At 38.8% G+C, this 22,939-nt stretch overlaps 1 protein-coding gene across 4 annotated transcripts in view; it reads left to right on the top strand.

Annotated features, from left to right (window-relative positions):
- The window catches only part of CCNY (cyclin Y), a 121,950-nt gene that overhangs the window by 84,199 nt on the left and 14,812 nt on the right, over nucleotides 1–22,939 (top strand). For all 4 annotated transcript variants that reach the window (XM_057398868.1, XM_057398872.1, XM_057398869.1 and 1 more), the window contains 4 exons: nucleotides 5,461–5,561; nucleotides 9,043–9,078; nucleotides 12,803–12,860; nucleotides 12,961–13,080. In XM_057398868.1, coding sequence (XP_057254851.1) covers nucleotides 5,461–5,561; nucleotides 9,043–9,078; nucleotides 12,803–12,860; nucleotides 12,961–13,080 — 315 coding nt within the window. The remainder of the gene's footprint in view (nucleotides 1–5,460; nucleotides 5,562–9,042; nucleotides 9,079–12,802; nucleotides 12,861–12,960; nucleotides 13,081–22,939) is intronic.

Here is a 22,939-nt window from a genome sequence, read left to right as displayed (position 1 = left end):
CTTTTAGTGTTCAAAGAACTATTTAATCTTTCAGGTTTGTAAAGCAGGGTGCTTTATCAGTGGTTTAGTAGGGCCTGTGTGTGTGCCGCAGAAGAGTTTACCAATGGTTGCTGAGCCGCCCAAGAGCTTGGTGGTATGCTGACATAGTTTTCTGAAGTTGATGTGAGTAAGGGCAAGTTTTGAGAGCAGAATACTTGCAAGTACAGATCTAGTCTAAGGCATCATTTTTAGACATTATCAAGCATTGGTGAAACTAATGAACTGGTTGAATCAACTAATCAAGGTTGAATCATGTTATAGACTAATGAGGTACAATGAGTATTACTTAAGAGTGGTTGGACTGGATCTTTTTTTTTATTGCTGTAGATGTTGGTGGAGAAAGGTAAGCAGTTTCCACTAGTTTTGATTCAGGTGAATATATCCATATCTAGACACTAAATGTAGACAATTATACTGTAGTATCAAATTATGCAAGATGGAAATAAATGCAGAGCTTTGCAGAGCCATGCAGAGAATTGTGTGCATGGCTTGCTTGATTTTGGAAGCACTTTGGTGACCTGTAAAGTCATGTTTCTTCTGTGAAAAATGTCAGAATTAAATCATGTCCTGAAGCAATAGAAGATCCATCCCCAAGATAGGAACCTCCCTGTTCCAAGTCAGAAGCAGTCCTGGTATATTGCTTGTTGTTGAAATTTGGATTCATGTGTACTTCTGCATTCCAGTTTTGCCTATTAGGATTTTGGCTAGCTTCTAACTGCCTGGAAGCTAATGGGCATGTCTCCACAGATGGGTGCAAGCAGGCCTCAATCTTTCCATGGGGTGAAATACTATTTAACAGTACCTCTTAAAATCATGCAATAACGTACACCTGGTTTGATGGAAGAAGAGACAATACTGTCCTTATTTAGGACAGAAGCTGCAAATTATCTTTTGATGGGGCAAGTGCAAAAGAAGACTGAAAAAGGCAGAAGCTTCTCTGCCAGACTGGAAGCTGACTGGCTGACAGCCAGCTCTGGTACAAACGCTGTATAGCTTCATTAGGGAAGTGTTGTGCCCGATGAACACATCCTGCTGAGCCTCAAGGCATAGTGCCATACTAGTGTTGCTAAAGAGCTTCCAGGGCAGAGCTGGCTGGTCCTTTTCTAGTCAGTTTTGAGTATGGGGTTTGGTCAATATGCACTCACTCATCTGTTAGATGTTTCTACCCCAAACCACCCTAGAATGACAAATTTAACAAAAGAAACAGTAACACTTCCCCTTTCCCCACAAATTTAGTTTTAATTTCTGAGTGATGCTAAAATGAATGCTGAGAGAAACTCATCCTCTTGTTCATTCTCATTGCCAATTAGTTAGGAATTTGGTGTGATTCCTTTCATATCATAGCAGGTATACGGAAGGAGTTCGCGGAGCTTGCACGATTTTGATGGCAAACTAAGCCATTCTACTTCTGAAAAGATGTATTTTATGTAAACTTCAAGTAAAGCCTGTTGTTTGTGCATCTTGAAAGAAACATGATTTGGAAAGTTGGTAAGTTTCAGGTTGAAGCTGGGAGAAAAATAAAGCAGTGATATTTCCTTAGCCCTGGTGCAAGAGGGGAAAACTGCTGTTTTTAAGAGCTAGAAACACCTGGCATTAACACAACTACACTGAATCTTGATCTCTCAGGGTTTGTTCTCTAAGACGTGTAAAAGCTTACCAAGTTATAAAGCAATTTTTTCCATTATAACATCTTTTCCTGTAAAGAAAGAAATTTCACAAAACAGCTGTTATGTACTCATTGTAACCTATACTGTCAGCATTTCTTAATGAATGTCTGTCTTTGAAATGAGAAAAATAGCTGCTTCTGAAATAAAGAGCTACAAATCGTCCCTCTAAAAGAAATCATAAAATGATAGAAAATTGGTCCAGAATTCATCTCAAGAGGTCAGTCAGTGTGGTTTCTTTCCTAAGAGCAGAATCCTGCATCTACACTATTCCTGGTATATGTTTGTTTTACCTTTTCTTTACAACTTTCAGTGATGGAGATTATATCATTGCTCAAGTCACTCAAGCTATCCCTGCTGTTAGAAAAAGGTGATGGCTGGGTTGGATTATTTTTGCTATCACCTCCTCTCTCACTTTCAGGGCCAATCTTAACTTTCCCTAGTTTGCTAGAAGCCTGCTCTTTCTTATCCCATTCACGCTGGTCATGGAGAGCAGCATTCTCTTCTTTGCAATTCCCTTCAACATAACTTAAGGCCATTGCTGTTGCATTGTTCTGGAGAAGACCACTCCAGTCTTTCATTTTTTCCTTCTAGATGAGTTTTTTCAAACCTCTGATGAATTTTGTCCTTCGGGAATTGTGTGACAGATGAAGTCAAGATTCTTGCTGAAGTTGAGAATTGTGACGTCTACTGAATCTCAGCTTGGGTACAAACATATTAATACTTCAAGTTAAAATACACACATAAAGTGAATCCCACTTCATATTAATTAGGTACTTTTAATTTGTAAATATTTGTTAATAGCAGAGATTGTCAAGGCTCCACACGTGCGCTATGCTCACTGTCACATTTGCATACGAAGGTTTACAAAAGGAGCTATACCAGCCCTTTCATCCCCCATGTCAGCCTTCATGGTGGGACAGAACCTGAGAAGGTTTCCATTAATATTAGAATATAGAGCCTTGAGAAATTAGCCAAACCTTTCTCAGCTGTTCCGATCTTTCTCTTAGGTCCTCTCTGACTTGTCTAAATGGGAGATTTTTGTGATCCGCCTTGATGAATTTGAAGTGAGAAGGCATTAAGCTCCTGTACAATTTTGGGTGTGGACTTATCCCATTGAAATGGACACAGAACAGGGGGGTTCTCTGTAGGACAGTGCTGAATACTGAGATGATGCTCAGAAACCAATTTGATCCTTTGCAAGGGTGGAGAAGGTTCCTGTGCAGTATTTTGTGGAGGTTCAGAAAGGCATATTTGGCTGAACTGTGAGACTTAGCTCTTTTCCAGCTCAGTCAAGCTAGACTATGAAGCTGAAGGTCTTTCTCAGTAATTTGGAAAAGGCAAAAAACCTCTTACCTGGCATACCATATGGCTGTACTTGGACATCAGAGTAGATGCTAAGAATGTTGATCTATGGATAGATTACTTATTCACATGGCACACATGTGTATATATATCCAAGATAGTAGGTTTACACTTGGCACCATTCTTCAGACTGGGAGAGGTACCCCTTCCTGCCAAGTTGTTGTGAACAGAAAGTGAGGCATGAGACACCACGTATTTTTCTGAAGTGTGAAAAGTTCTCAGCCTAACAGAGTGTGATGTGGGCTGAAAACCGTGGAGAGTTCTGTGATATGGTAGTTTCAGAAATAAGGTGTGTGGCTGCAATTATTGGCATGTGTCAAATGTAAATGCTGTTTATCTAGGAAGATTTAAATCTGACAATGGTGTTGCTACAGAGTTGTTTTCTGTTTTTTAACTCATGTTTGCCTTGAACAAATCTAGTCCATTTGTCTTCTGTTTTATGTAAACCTTTAAACTATGTTTATACTTAAAATGTAGAATTAAAACTTTCCATATGCCTTTTTTAATTTTTTTAATATCTAGACATCCCCTTTTTTTCAACCACTAAAGTCTCATTTTCAGCTGTTTTAAGTTGCTTTGCCTTTATCATGCCTGCATAAGGTACTTAACAGACTAATCCACAAATTCAAACTCAGCTGTGGTAGAACAAAAGCTATTAAGTCACCACTCTCCTAGTACTTTTCTCTGTATACATCAATGCTAGATAGTACATTTTGTCATGAATGCTTCCAGTGCTTCTAAATGTTCTGTTTGATGCCTTGCTTTACATATAATAGCTTGGTAGGTTGATGGATTGTGAGCTTCCCTAGTATCATGAAATACCTTTCCAAAGTCCTGGAGGATTTTTGAGAGGGGAGAATTTTAATTTTCCCACTAAACTTTTCACTTCCAAGAAAAGCAGTTCAGCCTGTGATTCCATCGGTCAAATGAGGGACCTTGATAGAATCTGTTGGTGAGATTTCACATAATTTGAATGTTCTGTTTCTACAATTGTGATAGTTTCAGAAAACAATTTAATTTTTTTTTCCAGTTGACAGAAGACTTTGCATGCTCCTTCACTCATAGCTGGGAAAAACAGAAAGATGACTCAGATGCATGTAGGTTTTACTGTTCTCTGTCTAATGAATGCTGCTAAGGAGTCTGCTGCCTATGGAAAATTAAGCATTAGTGAGAAGATGGGAGTGCTGGCACTTTTAATAATATCTGTTCTGTAAATTAGGGGAAATTGTACTGAGGTAGGAGTCGCAGGACTGTAGCCTGGAGACTCAGTTGCTCTGAGCTGGTAAATGCCTGTGGATTCCACTGATGTTATTGACATTGCGCTCCACTGAAACAGTAGAAACAACATTCATTGTAAGGCACGTAAAATTTCCATGTCAATGTGCCAGCTGAATTTTAAACCTATTCTGTTGTAACTTAAACATGTAATTTGTTGCACTTTGACTGGTCTTAACTTTCCTGACACAGGCTCTTGTTCAAGCTATTCACTAGCGTAGGTAAAATAAGCCAGGATAAAATCAAAGAGCATTAATGACTGTGACGGCTATTAGCTAATATGAGGAAACTATTCTCTTTAGACTGGTGGTTGGTTGGCTGCTCTGAAGGAGCAAGGAGCTGAAGGAGAAGCTCTCTCAACAAAATATCTTCAGAAATAAGTAGTGTTGTCAAATGTCATTTTGTGGCTGAGCTTTTCAATGTTTTTATGTGGTAGTGCAGAAATACAGTTTAAATCTGTGGAAAACTTTTTCTATTAAGAGGTGTTTCTTTTTTATTTGTATATCCACTTTCTCTTACGTACTTTGATGTATTTTCTTCGTGTCTAATAACAAACTATTCTTGATGAATTATTTTTTCTGAGTTTTCCCTTTTAAACTTTAGATGTTTTAGTAGTCTTACTGTAAAGATCTCTTTCCCCTACTTCATTTTGTTGGGGTTTATTTGGGTTTGGGTTTTTTTTTAATTCTCTTTTCTCCAAGCATGGTTTTGTATCTATTTCTAAATCTGTTTTCGTTGTTAACATGATTTCTTTTTCACTCTTCCACTTACTTTTTTTGGAATGAGGACAGAACCATAGGTCTTGTTCATCTTTGCTTTCTAAATATATGTATGCATTTGAGTAATTCTGCACAAAAATTTTTGCATTGTTTTGGGGAAGGAGGGGTGGAGGCCAGATTGGGACTGGAAAACATTAGTCAAGGCACAGGCAGGGATTGTTGTGACTTCTGCGCTGGTAATTATTTCTGAACTTTCTGAGCTGCTTCAGAACATGATCACATTACTGTGTGCGTCGTTGAGAGAGACAGAAGTCTGTTTTCTCTGAATTCTTACATCTCCTCAGAAAAATGCTTTGGTATTACATAATTGCCATTGTTCTTTTGCATGTTTTTCATAGCATCCTCCTGGGCAGTTGAGAAGGAAGTACAGTTCCTGCTCCACTATTTTCCTGGATGACAGCACAGTCAGTCAGCCAAACCTCAAGTATACCATCAAATGGTGGGTTTTATAACTCTATTTTTCGTTTTGCTAGAGCCTGTGTTATATATGTGTATCTATGCATACATATTTCTGAACCATTACTAAGCAAGCTTCAAAGGTTTTAGTTTTTGAAGGAGAAAATTTATGTAATTTGATCATGCTGCAGAGGCAGTGAATAGGATAAGCAAGAGCTTATTTTCTTATTTTAGCTCTGTGCAGAGTCAAACTCCCAATACCGCATATCTCAACAGAAAGCAACAATTAAGATTCTCAGATTCCAACAGCTGAAATCCTTGTGCTTCAACATTCAACCAGGTACTTGCTTTGGATGGGTCCTCAAAACTGACTTGGGTACTTGTTTATTCAGAGTTTTGGAATTACCTGAATTTTAAGACCTCTTTTCTGTTCATGAGATGATGCTTATGAACATTTGCTGAGCTTTCCTTCCTGTTTTCTGTTGGAAATGGAAATGAATTGTCTGCAGATTCATTTCCTTATTGACTACAAGGGCACTGGCAGTTTATTATAATACACAGCAGCGGGGAGCTTTGTGTGTGGTGCGTACATGGGCTTACCCTTGGGTGTTGCCTCAAACAATCATTTCAGGTTTCACTGGTGCTTTTCTACATTTGGAGAGAAATGAAATTGGTATTTATAGAGGATTGTTCTTCACACTTTGTACAGTAAGGGGAAAAAATGAGAGAACAAATGCTCAGGCATTTCATGCTATTTGTTCATTATGATTGCTGATACACTCTCTTGAGTTGTTCATAGGATGATTGCCTTGCTGTACTCAAGTGCAAAAATTTATTAAGAAAAAATCTCTGCTACGGAAATATTTGCATGAGAGACAAATATAGTCAGAATAACACGTCCAAAGGGGTTTATAGTGTTGGTGGTCACTAAAACATGTTCTTAATTTTTCTGATTAAGGGAAGAAGGGAATGGAGAAGGGATTTGCAGTCAGACTGACACCTAATTCCTCATCAGCTCTTTCTGCCTGAATAATAGTCTTGCTTTACTTCAAGTTTCTTTAATTAGTAACAATAATTGAGATGAACACTGAAAAAAAGGATTTTTTTTTTCTTCTTTTTTTTTCCTTCTGGAATCCCATACTTTACTGCTGTAAAATGCTTTGCATGCAGATTTCTTTTAAGTGCAGCCTTTTGGGTTTTGGGCCCCTTTTTGAATCAGAACTGAAACTGCTTATGGAAAGAAGAGGTGGGCTCAGTTGGCTGCAGCGGCCCAGACTCTTTTGCAGCAGGCCACAGTGGTCAGCAGCAACCTTGTTGAAGAGGCACTAGAAAGAAATGCTGGGGGTTGGGGAGCAAAGTGGTGATGTTTGGGAGAGACTTGGGATGTAAGGCAGGAGGGAGAGCCATAAGGAAGAGAGGGACTGTGTCAGGCTGGAAGAGCTGTTGCTGGGTCTGGGTGGAAGGAGTTGTGCAGGGTTGGGGCCAAGCTGCCAGTGTGGCAAGGGGTCAGGGGGTTTGAAAAGGGCTATGTGGGGTGAGAAACTGGACTTTGGCACATAAGGCCTCTGGGTGAGGAGTCTTTTCTCTGCTGTCTGGCTGCACATTTAACAGATTGAAGGGTAGAGAGACTGCAGGATTATTGCTTTTGAAAAACTTCATTTCTTGCCCTCACCCTGGCAGCCTCTGCTGACAAATGGCTAGTGTAGGTAAATCTATGAGGGATGTATTTTGACTGTCTTATTTGTTTCTTCTGGGTCACCTTACACACTGGTGTATTTAAAATATTAGTGCATATACTGGAGATCTGCAGCATCAGTGGGGTGGCTGGGGTAGGGTGATGGAAAGTTCCCTAAGCTTCCTTCCTGCATACCAAGAGCTGGCTGAACCAGCATATGAAAAGCAGAATGAAACTTGAGTCTGAGTTAATCTATTACAGCTCCAAAAGACTTTCAGATTCTGATGCAGATTTGTAAATAGTAAATACTTTCTGAACATAATTTGACATTTTGTTACAAAAAGAACCATATGGGCACCAAGCAGAGAGCTCTGTACATAGATTCTTGCATCTGCTTTCATAAAGTGAACTGGAGCTGCAAGTGTGTTCCTTGGGGCATAATTTAAAATTAAATTTGAGGACTAATTCATTTTGTGAATAGCTTTCAGTCAGGCTAACTTCATTCATAAATGTGTTTTTTGTGTTCAGTGAGGACTGTGCCCTTCAAATGTCTACGGTACACAGTATCTTTTAATTCCTTAAATATGTATCTATAGAAAAAAAATCAAATTTTAAAAGCACTTATGAGCTAAAAACTTCTAGTGCAGTCAGGTAAAAGCTGTAATGCTCATACAGAGTTAGAAAAATGTTTTTACTTTCAACTAAGAAGAACTATTTTCCACTGCATGGCTGTTCAAATAAAGCAAAACCAAACAAACCTGAAATAAGTTAAAATTCTACTAATGGCATAGCTCCAACATATTATCTTCCTAATACGCAGTATAGCAGTTTTCATGTAAAAATTCTGGAATAAAATTACAGAACAATCCATTGACTCTTTCAAAAGGCCTTTTATTGGAGAAGGAAGGAATTTTGCATCAGTGTAAGTCACAAGCATCTTATAGGGAATCACTGACAAGACAAATTGTCAACAAACAGAAACTCCCTCCTTCATCCACTTTAGCTTTGACTGGGTTTTGTGCTGCTGGAACAAGTAGGGAGTCATGAGTAGAGCGTGTTTCCTTTGATAACACTGGAGTTGTGAGTTGGAAACTGGAGAATAACCATGAGAAGCCATGTCTTAATTTTCTTTGGTCTCAAATGTTAATGAAATCAGTTAGTTGTGTATGTCATTAAAATCTTAGCTTTCTGTGAATGTAAGGATGCTTTTTGTCTTTGCACAGTATATAAACGGGTACTTTGGTGAGTGGTTGAGAACATGGAAAATGCATAATGCAGTAAGTTATTCAGGGAGTCATCTTTCCTGAGTTAAAGTAAATAACTTGATGCCATAAAACGGTAGAAGCCTGGTATTTCAATCTGGTATGTGAGTAGCTACATAGAAAGACAGCCAAAAGTTAATGGATTTAAACATAAAATCATAAGCCATTTTTAAACATAAAATCATAAAACATTTCATGTTAGCCTGGAAGCATTAGCAAACAATAACAGAGAATGTTCAATGTCTGTGATTCTTTATCTTCAACCTCGGAAGTCAGTAGGAGTCTTATCATTGACTTTGGTGGCGTAGGGCATTAAATGGAAGGTATGTGCAACTTGGTATATGGAGTACGAGTATTTTTGTAAGATACTTGATTATTAGTGAAAAAGAGGCACTTGGAGTGTGCTGAACAGATATTCTAGAATTGTCTGTTTAGAGCAGTCTTCCTGGTATCTAACACTGAACTGAATAAAATAGGCTGTTGAGCATATTTTTGTCATGCATTGTGCTGGGTTTTAAATTTGCCTGTTAATATAAATAATATAATTTGACAGTCCTGAGATACTAACTCTATATTTTTCTTTACAGTGTAGCTCTTGCAATATATTACCACATCAAAAACAGGTATGTGAATAATGAAATCTTGTACTGAAGTTATCTAATCAAAACAAATTAACTGATCAAACCCTAAAAATCCATGCTGTGTTTCTTTCAAAATGTTTTTGAGTAGTAGTTTCCTTATTTTCCATGCTAGAAATGAGAAACATATTCTTTTGTACGTTTTATATATATTATTTTGCTTAGAAAAAATAGAAATTAGAGGATGATGTACCATAAAAATCTGGAAGTACAGTTCATCACTGAAAAACTTTGATCAGTTTTTGGTTTTATGTGTACTGGGCGCTTCTGCATGGTTACATATGTTGTGATTATGTATAGACAAATCTGAATAGTGGCTTTCAGATTGATTTTTTTCTCTTTTTTTTATAATTTATTTTTTTACTACACCTTTGTAAAGGTAACTGTAAATCATTGATCAGTTAATGTTGATGGTTTTTGAAATAAAAGATAGTAAATATACAGGAAGAGGGACATTGTGAATAGATGTAATTCAAGAAGCCTCAGAAACGGAGCAGGTCCTGGCTTCTCTCTTCTGGTGTAGTATGTTTTAGATCTCTGCTCAGTCAAGCTGATTGAAATTGAATAGAAAATACATTCTCTAAAAAGTAACTTGGTGCATAAATTAGCTTTCTTCATGTTGAATCATGGTTTTGTATCTTAACTTCCCTGTCCTCATGATATATCACAGTATCATAAGATAATATTTCCTGGCATTTCTAAGGAGAGATTGTATAAATACTTAAAGTGACTTTTTTGTCTATGGCTTTTCAGTGTGTCTTTTCAGAGAACTTGGCTTAGATCTCAATCTAACAAGCCACTTGCACATTTTTTTTCTTCTGGACTGTAAGAAGTCAGACTAGAACAAAAGGAATTACTCATAAGTTTAAAGTTAAGCTGGTACGTCATTCGGGACCATGTTTCAGGTCATTGGCACCCATCACACTTGAAACAAGGCTGACATCTGAAGAGAAACCTTTAGAAGTGCACAGGGGCAGAAAGGCTTAGGGCTTGATCTCTGCTGAAAGCACTTGGAAGACTTTCCAAGATGTCAGTGGGCCTTGGACAGAAACATGGCAATATGGAATGCAGGAGTTGGAGTGAAATCTTTATGCAAACTTTTAATCTCATTTCCCAGGAAATGAGGCATCAGTGATCATGCTTGGATTACTTGTTTATCCATCTGTGGTTCCCTCTTTCCCTTGGTTAGTTTGGCTAACTAGTATATTTTTACTATGCTTGACTAAATGAGAGATGTCAAAGATAATCAGACTCTAAAGTTATGTGGAAGTAAGTTATTTTTAAGTGCTCTATTAAGTTTCATGCCAACTATATAAAAGAGAAAAAAGCAGATTAGGGACTACAAAGGGTGAGGAACTTCAGTAAGAGCACAGAGTTGAGCAGGAGGAGTCCAGAGCCAAAGTACACCAGACTTGCTTTTTTGCATATTGTCATGGAGCTGATTTTTGTCTGCAGTAAAATATGCCCACTTGTGTTCTTACAGAACTTGATGCAAATTTGACTTACAACTAATAGACAGAGAGGTTAAACTTTATAAAAGAAAGAGTCCCAAGACAGTGTCTTGGAGACAGACACATTCTGAATGTTACCTTCTTGGGAAACTTGCTATCTGCGTGTGCTTTTAGGATGGAGAGGTGATTTATTCAGGCAGGTCCAGTTGCTGCCCAGGGTGGGAAGGCACGTTGTAAACATTCCCTCTGTTGTGCTCGGGGCAGATGGTCTCAGCAGCAGTGCTGGAGCTGGCTCGTGATCATCAATTAATGACTCTGAAATGAAGGATGTGAAGTGACTGTTCTGTCTTCAGTTTTTTGGAATTTTGGAATGAAGGGACAATGTGATAACAGCATTCAGATGTACTTGCTGATGAAACAGCAATAGCAAGGCGTACGTTCTATTTCCTGCCATTATAGGCTAAAATGAAGTTGTTGACGTATGTGGTAGATTTTGGTTCATTATGGGGGGTGGGGAGTAAGAAACCACTGTAACTCTTACGAAGACTCAAGTTTGATTTTGACAGAAAACGAGTCAAGCACTTGCTTTGCCAAAGAATTGTTTTCAGGCAACATTTAGTTGTTCATTTTCTCCTGCACAGTAGGCTTAAGACTAAATTATTTCCTAATACTCCAAACTCTTACTAGTCCCATTGTTTTTGAGAAACTATACATGAAATAGAATATTTCTTCATATGTTTCCCACTTTCAATTTGATTGTGACATTGTAGTTATTATTCCTTCTTTACCCAGTATCTCCTGTCATTGTTATATTGATTGGCTTTCTGCAGCTTTTTTTTTGTTGTTGTTCTGCTTAGCTGTTCAACATGTGGTAAAGTCTGCACTTACCTTGTTTTCTGAGGAATGCATAAGTATTGGTGAATTTGCTAAATAAATAAACAAAAGAAACCCCAACAAACTAACCATGAAAAATGCTTAGGATCAATTTGTAGATGGTTCATTTTATAAAGATAATAATGTAAACTTGTTCTAATGGGTTTTTTTTTCATATAGCTTGAGGACAATCAAATGTACCTTCATATCATGCAGCAGCTACAACATGAAGAAATAACATAGGAAATTATTTCTTTCTTTCTCCTCATTGTGAAGGGCCACAGTTTATTTAGCACATCAGTGAGACTACTTCTGTATTAAGATACTAGCCTTTTTATGCAGGGGCAAGAGTCTCTGTTATATTCCTTGGCGATTGGGAATTTTGTAGTAATTATCTCAGTCTGTTTGTTTTAGTTTAGGTAATCCTTAAAAAAACCCAACGTGCTTATTTCCAGAGTTAGGAGGCATTATAGCAGAATAAATGTCATCTTCAGATGTTGACGTTTAAATGTTAACTGCTAATAAATACGTTTTGTAGACATGAATCCACTGTAAAACTCATGTTTGCATGCTCTGAGACATGTGCTATTGAATAAAGACAGAAGACATATTCAGTGACTTCTCTCTTAAGAACTCTATGACCAGAGTACCAGGATGCTATAAAGAAAGATGGGATTGTATGAAGGAGGTCACATGGATGCATCTGTGCACAGTGTCCAGTTCTAACTGGTACTGTTATACCACTCACTTCTGTGACTGTCAGTGTTCCTGCCAAGATTACACGCAGCAAGATCTTATATTGCATACTGGATGTTAGGCTTGTGAACTTGCAGAAACTTGCATGCTGATTTTGAGCAACAGGGATCTGAGAGAGAAATAGCAGATAAAACCAATGAATAGGAATACTATTTTGTCGGGTTTTCTTTTTTTTTTTTTTTTTGTATATACTCCTTTTTGTTTTCAGAAATCATTATGAGAACAGGATAGGATTTTCCAAGTAAAAAAAAAAGGTGAATTATATATGTATTAACTAAAAAATAACTGCAAAAATAGTTAAGAAAAGGAGAGTAAGCTGGGCTGATTTTATGTTTATAGTAGTACTTCTTACTACGGTGAACAAACCTCACAGTAGAGAGTACAAAAGCTATGTGTCTTGGGCATTGAAAATGGAAAATTTTAGCAACTTTATAGTACGGGTTTCATGTTACATGTGAATTTTGTGGCAAAACAGGTCCAGCTTCTGTTTGAAAATCGTATTTCTGCTGTGTTTCTAAGCATCTTGCAGCATTGAGAGTGCTGGAGTTTTAGCAATATATTTGTGTCTATGAGAGCTGCGTGCTGTCATGTTCAGATAATGACACTACTTTGGTTTTAATGCTTTTTAGGGATACAGACGGAAGAATGCTCTTAGATATTTTTGATGAAAACCTTCATCCCCTTTCGGTAAGTTCATCTTTCTCTTCTTCCCTTTCATGTGAACTGTCTTTCTTTCTGTCTGCTTCATTTTGTTTCAGTCACCTATTTGGAAGTATTTCTTCCTTAGAAATCCGAAGTGCCACCAGACTATGACAAACATGACCCGGAGCAGAAACAGATTTACCGCTTTGTTCGGACGTTGTTTAGTGCTGCTCAACTGACTGCTGAATGTGCCATTGTCACCCTGGTGAGTGTCTGAGAGATGACATCAGCCATTCTGACAGACCCAGCTTTGTTCTCAAAGTTTGGGCTTGTATGATTTAATAAATCTAGGTGCTACCAGGGAATTTTTTCTCACCATGGAAACCAGGAAAGTTTCTTGATGGCAAGAAATGCTGCACTTCATTTCCTTAGGGAGAGTAAGTAATGGAAGAAGAGGTTATGACATGCAACAGAAAAGCTGGGGTTAAGTCTTGCCTTCACAAGAGTGATAATGTTACAGACCACCAAGGTGACTAATAGAAAATGCAGGTGGCTTAAGTATTTTTAACAGGAGGGAATGTTTAAAGCTGAAAGGCTTCCACTTTTGTGGGGTTTGCTGTGTAGCTCCCAGCAGAGATTTGGGAACAGCTGTAGGTAATTTGATAGCACTGATAAGACTTGACAGGCACATGAAGGATTCTGTGAGTGGCTGGAACATGTTGGTGATGGCTCTTTTTCACTTGCACTGTACTTGTCTTTCAGGACCATGTCATAGGATTGAACAATTGTACTCAATTTAAGTTTAGCTACTTAAAAATAGCACAACACAATAGAAGGTTCAGATTTTCAGCTGGTCTGGATCAGCATAGCAGTGTGGATTAAAGGAGCTAAAGTGATCTTCACCAGCTGAGAATTTCTTAATTTTCCTGAATTTTTTATCCTGCCAGTTCCAGCAAGCCTCTTCAGCTTTCAGGCACAATTTTGGCCATGTTCTTCACTCGGGGGGTTTTAAAAGAATAAAATGTTTTTTTACCACCGCAACATGCAGTTTCATAACAGCTCTGTTACACACTTTAGATGGAAGAAGGGGAAATTGGAGAAGGTGGATTTTGAAGCCCAGACCTACTCATTTCCTCTGTTAATCTCTCTTCCTTGGCTTCTAAGATTAGTTGGCAGGCTTTTCTCCTTCAGACAGTCAAAATGAATTGTACTAGCCAGTACAGGACAGGAATATGAGAGAAATAGGGCAAGAAACACCCTGCAGTGCTCCACCCTTGCGTTTTCAAGTGTTACTTTACCTAGTTACTTGACCCAGCCATTACTTGTTTTCCCAAATGACATTTTGTCTGTCTCTTTTACATAATTGCGCTAAGTACTTGTCCTTCTCCCTTTTCTTCCTAAGTGTTTTCTGCCGGAGGCACGATATGCTGTGTGAATCAGTATGTTCTTCTGTAATTTAATTAATCCACTGTCAAATACAGTGAAACTTTGTTGTAGTTATCTCTTGTTTGATCTTAAGCTATTTGATCAATGGGGGCACTGTTTAGTAGTAAGGAAGAAGGCTTTCTAAATAACAGTATCTTCCTGTTATTGCAATGCATGGAATGTTTTTCCCCACAAATCTTGTTAACCTAGTCATATATTGTAGTATCTTTTTATTTGTAACAGTTTCCTTGCCTCTTCTGGTTCTCGTGTGGTTTCTCTGCAAGCAACTCTTTTGCTGTGATCTGCAATGAAGTATAAATGTTTTAACTCATTTGTTATACTGCAAAGTCAGTTTCCATAGTTATTAATACTTGAAAACTTAGGTGGCTCAGTTTTTTTAGCCAACACAATGATAACAGGTGAACTGTTTCATAGTTTAGTTCTCAAAGCAGCCATGTGGATACTTGTGGGTAGATTTTGTGCAGGTGATCAGTGTTACTGTTCTGCTATTCTCGCCCTTGTTTTCAGAATAATAGCACCTTCCTGACCCCTCTTTCCAGAAGGCTTCAGAGGTTTTGGATAGTTTTAAAAGTATGAAGTTCTGCTGCTGCTGTTGTCAGATTCCTCTCTGCTTCTAAATCCGATTTCTTTATTTGTTCATCTCATCAGGAGGGGCCCCAGAGACAGACTGTGTTGTTTCTGAAATGTTCAAAGGCGGAAATTAATCTGTTAAAAAGCAGTCAACCCTTGCTCCTCCCTGCACTCCTGAGATCTTGATAGTGTTGGTATCGCTATTTATGAACTTCCCAAGTGCTTTCAATTTTTGATACCCTGTCTGGAAAAGAAGAGAGCAGCATTCCCTGCTTCAGTTTATGTTTTGCCACAGTCTGGCTGTCCATCAGAGAACAATGTGATAGCCCTGTCTGTCACTTACTCCTCCAGGGAGGGTTGCCAGAAAGCAGGAAGGGCATCTGTGGAAATCCCATTTTGAACAAGATGCTGCAGCTATTATCCTTATTTCACTCACTAATTATTTTTAAACAGTCCTAACCACCCCCTTTTACTGCCCATATTTTTAACGTGGTCTAACAAGGTGTGTAGTTGAATGCACTCGCTGTTGTCTTCTTACATGCCATTAGCCAGGACAAAACAGCAGTTACGGCTGGTTCTATAGCAGTCTGTATGTTACAGCACAGGAGCTGGGTAAGTGTGAAACTCCACACTGTTAGATAAGCTAGTCTCCAGCAAAAAGCTGGCATTGTGTTGCTTCAAGCACTTAATTAAAATATTTCAATTAAAGCCTCCACTATTAAAGTTAAATCAGTTTATAATTAAACAAAAAAATTAATTTTCATACAGCCTCCAGAGCTGCCAAGAGATTTCCCATACTGATAGGTGAAAAATTAAAATCTCGAGTTGAAACAATTAAATACTAATTCTCAGTATTTATTTATGAAATAATACCATTAGAATAAAATTAGCTTTAAGAATTGTGTTGCCGATTTAAAGTCTTGCAAATTATGTTTTCTGTCCCAGTGAACAGCAGAACTATACTTTGTGACCTGACTTTGTGGAAAAAATAACATGTGTGTGCTTCTCCTGCAACCCAGAGTATTCTCGCCCTTCCTAAAGTTGAGAAAGCCCATCTCATCTAAACCGTCTCCTCAAGTGCAGAGGTGGCAAGTTGTACGTGTGTTAACCTACTAATTGGATAGCAAATAAAAGTGTGAACAGGATTGTCACCTTTACTAACAGGAAAACAATACAGTGTTTGCATGTCCTGAGAATTAAACATTTATGCTTTGTTCTTTTGTCCTGTAAAACAATCCTATTAACTCAATGTGAAGAGGAGAATGGTGCAAGTTTTCTGCTTTGTCTTGGCATGGCTTCCTCAGCTTTTTGCAGATAGGCCGAATCTAAGGCTCTTAATATACCTCCGTGTTCATAGTAGTTTCAGAGAGGGTACATTTTGCATGTGCAGATATGCAGATAGACAGTTATGCAAAGTTTCTATGCTATAGACTGATCAGATGTGGTGATATGTAAATACATACAATACATGAGCTGAATTAATTCTATGAGTTCAGAGGAGCATGCTTTTGAAAGAAAGTTCATACTGTGACAGAGAGGATTTGATACTGGGAAATGTGAAGTACATAAGAATGAAAAACAGGGATTTAATTAATCCAGCCAGATGTTCCTGAGTTCTTATTGCACTCTTCAGTCACGTTTTAAGCAACTAGGTAAAGAGAGAATATCGTTGAACTGTGTTGTGAAAGTTACAGTATTTGAGGAGAATTTTGTTTCTTGTGTGTTTGGAAGAAAGGAGAAAGCTTTCAATTGCTTTCCTTTCACTGGGATATTTTTACTTCTAAATGCTGATAAAATACCTTTTTTTTTTTTTCTCCCGTATTTCACTTGAAGTATCAAAAACCTGATGCTTGTTTAAAAGAAAGCATAAACATAGAAGCAAGTGACCAGGGCCCTGAGAGACACTTGATTTGCAGCAAGGGTCCTTTTCAAGTGGGCCAGTGTAACTACCAGTCCTTATGCAATTAACGGAAGATGCAGATTCCTCCAAAGACCTCAGAGTGCAATGCAAAGCACTGTTTGCTGCCTGCTTTGATGCTGTCACACCCCATCCAGTGACCATAAGGGGTCATGAGTGTGGTTGTCTGAGCAAGGCAAAGCATTGAAGCTGGGCTCTTTCTCCTGTAAGAAACCCATGAGAAGAGTTGTGTGTATCCAGCATTGTTGGTGTCCACCTTTGTCCTGGGCCTTAAGCATTCCCTGGGAGGTGGCTGAAGACCACCACTTTGCCTCATCTGAAGGTCTCCCAGGCACAGAGAGAAGATTTCTCCACCTGTGCTGTGGATCCAGAGTCCCTTGGCAGCTGGCCATGTGTCAGGATAGACTCTGGAGAAAGCCAAGAGGAACAGGGAATTGATACCTCTGCTCCAGGCACTGAGGGGAGCAAAAGACTCAGATTTTTCCCTGGTTTTAGGGCCATTCTCATCTTTTGACAGCAGTCTAACATACAACACCTGAATAGCCTTTGACTAGTTATCAATTAATGCTTATACCTCTCTTTAGTCTGGTATTGCTTTAGGCCTGCTGGGATATACACTTCATAAAAAGAGAACGTTCATGCTGGGGGTTGGGAGGGAATTCTTTTGAAATCCCTAAGAGAAGAGGACATTCTGTCAAAGAATGGGTGTCTGTTACCTGATGCATCTCTAAGGGCTTCTGTGTGGGCAAGGAATGAATACTGATCCCAGTTTTAGACTGGAAAGTTGCTGTTGCCTGATCGAGTGTATTTTGTATGTATTGTAGATATTTGTCTTGAAATTAGTAAATTAGGGGGCAAACCTGGAGATGTGTGACTTTTCTCTAGGTTTCATTAGTACTTCCTATAAATACCTGCAGTGGGACTTTGCCGTTGCTCACATTTCCAGAGTCCTGTGACCACGTTTGTTATTTTCTTTCAACATTTGGTCTCAAAAATAAGAATTGGATGAATTTGCAAGGAGTATGGTTATGTGATGTCCTTTTCCACCAAATGAATGACACGAGACCTTTGTGAAACATTTTAAATGCCCAGCTGGGCAACTGCAAAGCAGAGTTATTTCTGGAGAGTCATGGTAAAGAACTGTCTGATTCCTTAGAACAGAGCATATGGCAGTTTAGCAATTGGATTAGAGCTGTAATTTGGCTATATGGGACCCAATACCAATTATACTTCTTTTTTTTGTTGTTGTTCAAATATCTTTTAAGTTTCTAGGCATTATGACATACTGAAATTTTCTCAGTAGAGAAAGAGGACTGTGTATTTCTTTGTGATGTGTAGGAATGGAAACTGTCTTCGTTAGTTATTCTGTGCTCCTGCAACTTATAATGTGGGTTAGCTAGTGAGTTCATGTGGCGTTTAAGTGGGAGAAAGAGAGAATGAGGTTTTTGCAAATACATGTTCGTTTGCAGATTCTCAGTTATGGTAATTAAAATACCAAAAACATTGTCTTCTTTCTGTCAATGTACATTGAGTGCGAAAAAATTAAAGCCACTAGAGTTTTATTGGTAAAATAGAGATAGAATTTCACATAAAGCAATGTAGAAACAGCATGAGAAAAGATAATGCTTTGCTCATGGTGCTGCCTCAAAGTTCAGAATTATTCTAGTAATGTCAGTGGCATTCCTTGGCGATTGCCCATTTCTCTAGTGTGCTGCGACTCTCATTCAGGCTCCTTGGAGGCAATGCACAACTTCTGACCTCTTTGTGTTGCACCGCAGGAAGCTCTAGTACTGCAAGTAGATATAATCACAGAATAATTTTAGTTGGAAGGGACCTCTGGAGGTCATGTCTGGTCTGGCCTGGCCTCGCCTCTTCTCAAAGCATGGCCAGCTGGGTCAGGCTGGTCAGGGCCTGACCAGTTGAGTTCTGAATTTCTGAGGATGGAAATTGCATAGCCTCCATAGAAAACCTGCTGTGTTGCTTCAGGGAAGCCTAAAAACAGAACTACAGAACCTGGGGTGCTGAGACTGCAACTCCAGTGTAGTAAGAGGTATCCGTTGGGTGTTGGAGGTTAATGTTAAACAGCATCAAAATGAAGTAACAAAGAGAAGCAAAACTTCTCTAAGAACCCCATAGTAAGATTTGAAGAGAATTTGGGTGTTCTTTTGGATTATGAAATACTGAAATTTAATTATTTGACACTTTTGTATTTGGTACAAAATATCCTTCTGAAGAGGGAGTAATTTTAACTTTTAAAATACTCCAGTATTTTAACCTTTCTACTTGAAAGCATTATGTAATATACAAAGTGTGCTATAATGTCCTCCAAGTTGGAAAAAAATGAGATGCTGTTTTGCACTAATTGAAACTGAGCTCTTCAGTGCTATCTTTAGTTTTCAGTTTCTTCAAACAGATTTATATTCTGTTGATTGGGATGTTGTGTAACCAACTCTCTGCTATCCAGGATCACAGGGAGCAGGACATCCTAGATAACTGGGACAACATTGGATGCTGTGGTTACTATCAACACTCGGACAGTCCAGGATGGATTCACCCAACTGCAAATAATCACCCTGGGCATTAGTTCTGACTCAGCAGGAGCCCTGCTGGAGCCTGGATGCTGTTGATGATCCTATTAGTTAGTGCCATGTTACAGTCCTGTGCCTGGATAAAAAAAAAAAACAAACCAGGACTAGTGGGGATAACAGATGGTTAAATGCTTCTCTACCATGCTATTGCACATCCAAGTCCTGAGAGTTGAGATCAGAAGCATTCAAACTAGGTCAGCATGGAATCATTTTGGATCTTACGGATTTATGAGCTCAAGATATGTTCTGAAATAAATCAGTTCTGTACCTCTGCTGGACCCGAAAAGGCTTTGGAACCCATTTAACTGCATTCCTGCGGTGCTGCATCTAAGCTAATGAACCTCTCCAGAGTTCATTAAACTCAAATCCAATTTGGGATTGTCTATACCCATGGAGTGGTAATGTTATTTAATTAATAAAATTAAATTAATAAACTTAAATTCTTTTTAATTCAGATAAATTAATTCTTAACAAAGGCAAATCACCCAACTGGTTTCATTTATGAGTAAGTAATAATTTGCTGGTATTCCAAGAATAAAGGTCAGTAATTGCAAAATGTTGGTGCAAGTCTGTGGGAAGAGATGGAAAATAATAATCCAATATTGCTCTTCTGAAATCTTAATTCTGTGCACTGTACCTTCTGGTGTGTGCTAAAGTTATTAAAAATGTCTCCAGTGGAGGTGCAAGCGTTGTCCATCAAAGCTTGTTAGATTGACTGTCATGTAAAAACCATGTGGTTAATTCCCCAGGAATAGATTAGTAATGGAGGTATCAGACTCTGAGGTATTGAGTTTGTAAGTAAAAACTCTATTGACGGACCAATGTCCATTGATATTTTCCAGATCAGAATTGCATTTTCATTTCAACTAGGAAGTGAATTATGTTACAAATGAGTTTTGAAGACTGGTGTTGGTGTTAGCACAGAGTCATACTTTTCCCTTGCAAGCTGTGAAAAATCCAGAATATGTTATTTGACTGAAGCCACTGAAAGTTTCTGCTGATGTCGTATCAGTAACTTTAATCTTTTATTTATATAGTCTTGCTACCATTCTGTAAAAAAATTCTCTAAACATGCAATCATAGAACGAAGTCAGTAATGATAGATGTGATGAAGATGGCTCTTGAAAGCTGCTGAAGTTTTTGAGGAGAACTAGGTGTTGAATTAAGGCAGAATAAGTCTGCTGCCATTTTGGAATGTGTGTAATGGAAAAGTGCTCTAAAGTTTTGCAACAGAAACTTACTTTCAGAAGAAGCCCTGCAAAGGATGAATTATATTGAAGTAAGATAACAGCTTCAATTTGTTTTAAGCTTTAGTTCCATTCTTAAGCATGGATACAGCTGTTAAAACTTGGTGAAGGCAATATGTGGCATTTATTTTGACTTGCATCTTCTGGATTCTGAAAGATTCTGGTTCTATAAAGGAATACCTCCCTAAATAATCCAGAGGAGATGAGGATTTCAGACTTTTGGGTGGTTTTTTTTTTTTTAAAGATAAGTAATTCTCACATTGTTTCTTCTGCATTTTTTGGTTTTATGACACATAAGTAAATTTCTTCCAGTATTCTGGCATACAATTTACATTATTCTTTACAGTGAGCTTGTAAAATTCAGCTTTATTATGCAACTTTACAGCAGCTAGTCCTAAAGAAAGTGTAGAAAATGTTTTGCCTTGAAAATTAAGGCAGTGGAATTCATTACAGCACATGAATATCCTGAACTGCATAGTAGACACAGAGAATCCCAAGTCTGTATGATGCAAACGCCATTATTTAAGAAAATGTCCCCTGTGTTTAAGGCACTATTCAGTGTATAGACATAATTGCATAGAAATGAAATTTACCATTACAGGGTCAACTTTTTTCAGTGATGCATATTTTCTTACTTATTTTTATAATGAGGTGGAGAATGCCTGCCTGCCTGCCTGCCTGCCTGTGGGAAGACTCGCTTGCTTTTGCCAGCAAAAGCAGGTGGTGTTCTCCCACCAGCCATGGGTTTGTTTGGGATGAGTAGCGTAGTGACTAACCACCCCACCAGCCTTCCTCTTCACATGGGCTGAGAGCCACCTGGCCCTTCTCCAAGAGTCTGTACTGATTCAGCACATCTTTACAGCAGCCAGAAGCATCCCCCTTCAGTGGCGTAGGCTGTCGAGTGCATGCCAGGCTCACTCTCTCCTTTTTACTCTGATGTTCCATCAGTGTCAAATTCCTGATACTTGGGCTGTTACCATGGCCTTGGCCTGGTATATTGAAATGTTCTGAGATTAAACCAGTGGTTGAGAGCTCTATTTGTCAGGAATAATGAACTTTCTCACATACGTGTAGGAGTCAGAGCTCACTTGACTGTGCGTATACTGATGTTATAAGGGTACTCTACGTCAGTACAGTGAGAACTCAAGTATGCACCAGCCTTTCTTCTGCCTAAATTTAACTGTCTGCAGAGTCACTTGGTTATGTCCAAACTAGAGCTAGAGAGAGCTAGAACAAAGACTGTATGTGTAACTGAGTGAGCTGGATTGAAAATTGAAGAACTACAGTAATGTGACAGCATAGGTGTAAATTTGGGAGACAAATCCTAGATTACAGTGGATTCCCACATTAACTGAGGATCTCAATAAACTTTTACAAATGTTTGCTGCAAAAAGAACTCTTGCTCTTTTTCTGTCTTCTCTTACTTGAACACATACACTTAAATCCCAAGACTGAGTCAGGAAGGCCACAGAAAATGGAGAAACCAAAATGCTGTCTTCTAAGGCATTTTCAAGAAAGAAGCAAGAAGTCACACTAAGCACCTTTCTCCTGGTGAGGTATTTATCGTCTTTGGTTTTATCATACGATGATACAGAGCCTCACTCCAGCAAGTAGGATGTCTGGAGTTAAGCCCAAGTTACCACCAAGGACTCAAGAGCAATTATTCGTATCTCTCAACATGCTACTGGAAGATGCTCAAATATGGTAATGCAGGTGGTATAAGAATACTGTCTTATCAAGCTCCTGTTTAATTTTTAAAGCTGATTTCTGAAGTATGTGCTGCTGGGAAGGCAGTAGCAAGTTTACGCTCCCTTTTTACTTAGGTGTAAGTTCATCTGCTCAACGTATTATTTCATCTGTCCAGAGGCACCTTGACAGCTTGAGAGGCGGGCCCATGCAAACCTCATGTATTTCCAACAAGGCCAAGTACAAGGTCCTGCATGTGGATTGAGGCAATTCTAAGCACAGATATAGGCTGGGCAGAGAGTAGATTGAGAGCAGCCCTGAGGAGAAGGACTTGGTGTGTTGGTTGATGAGAAGCTAACCATAACCCAGCAGTGTGCACCTGCAGCCCAGAAACCAACCATGTCCTGGGCTGCATCAAAAGGAGCGTGACCATCAGGTCAGGGGAGGTGATTCTCCCCCTCTGCTCTGCTCTCATGAGACCCCAGCTGCAGTACTGCATCTGGATCTGGGGCCCCCAATATAAGAAGCACATGGACCTGTTGGAGTGAGTCCAGAGGAGGGCCAAAGATGCTCAGAGGGCTGGAGCACCTACCGTATGAAGATAGGCTGTGAGTTGGACTTGTTCAGCCTGGAGAAGGTTCAGGGGAGCCCCTATAGCAGCCTTCCAGT

The sequence above is a fragment of the Pezoporus wallicus genome, unplaced genomic scaffold, assembly GCF_028554395.1.
Source record: "Pezoporus wallicus isolate ANWC-B61680 ecotype Strahan unplaced genomic scaffold, APGP_CSIRO_Pwel_v1 contig_7866, whole genome shotgun sequence".
Taxonomy (NCBI): domain Eukaryota; kingdom Metazoa; phylum Chordata; class Aves; order Psittaciformes; family Psittacidae; genus Pezoporus; species Pezoporus wallicus.
Note: the sequence above shows the minus strand (reverse complement) of the source record. Positions and strands in the feature narration are given on the sequence as shown.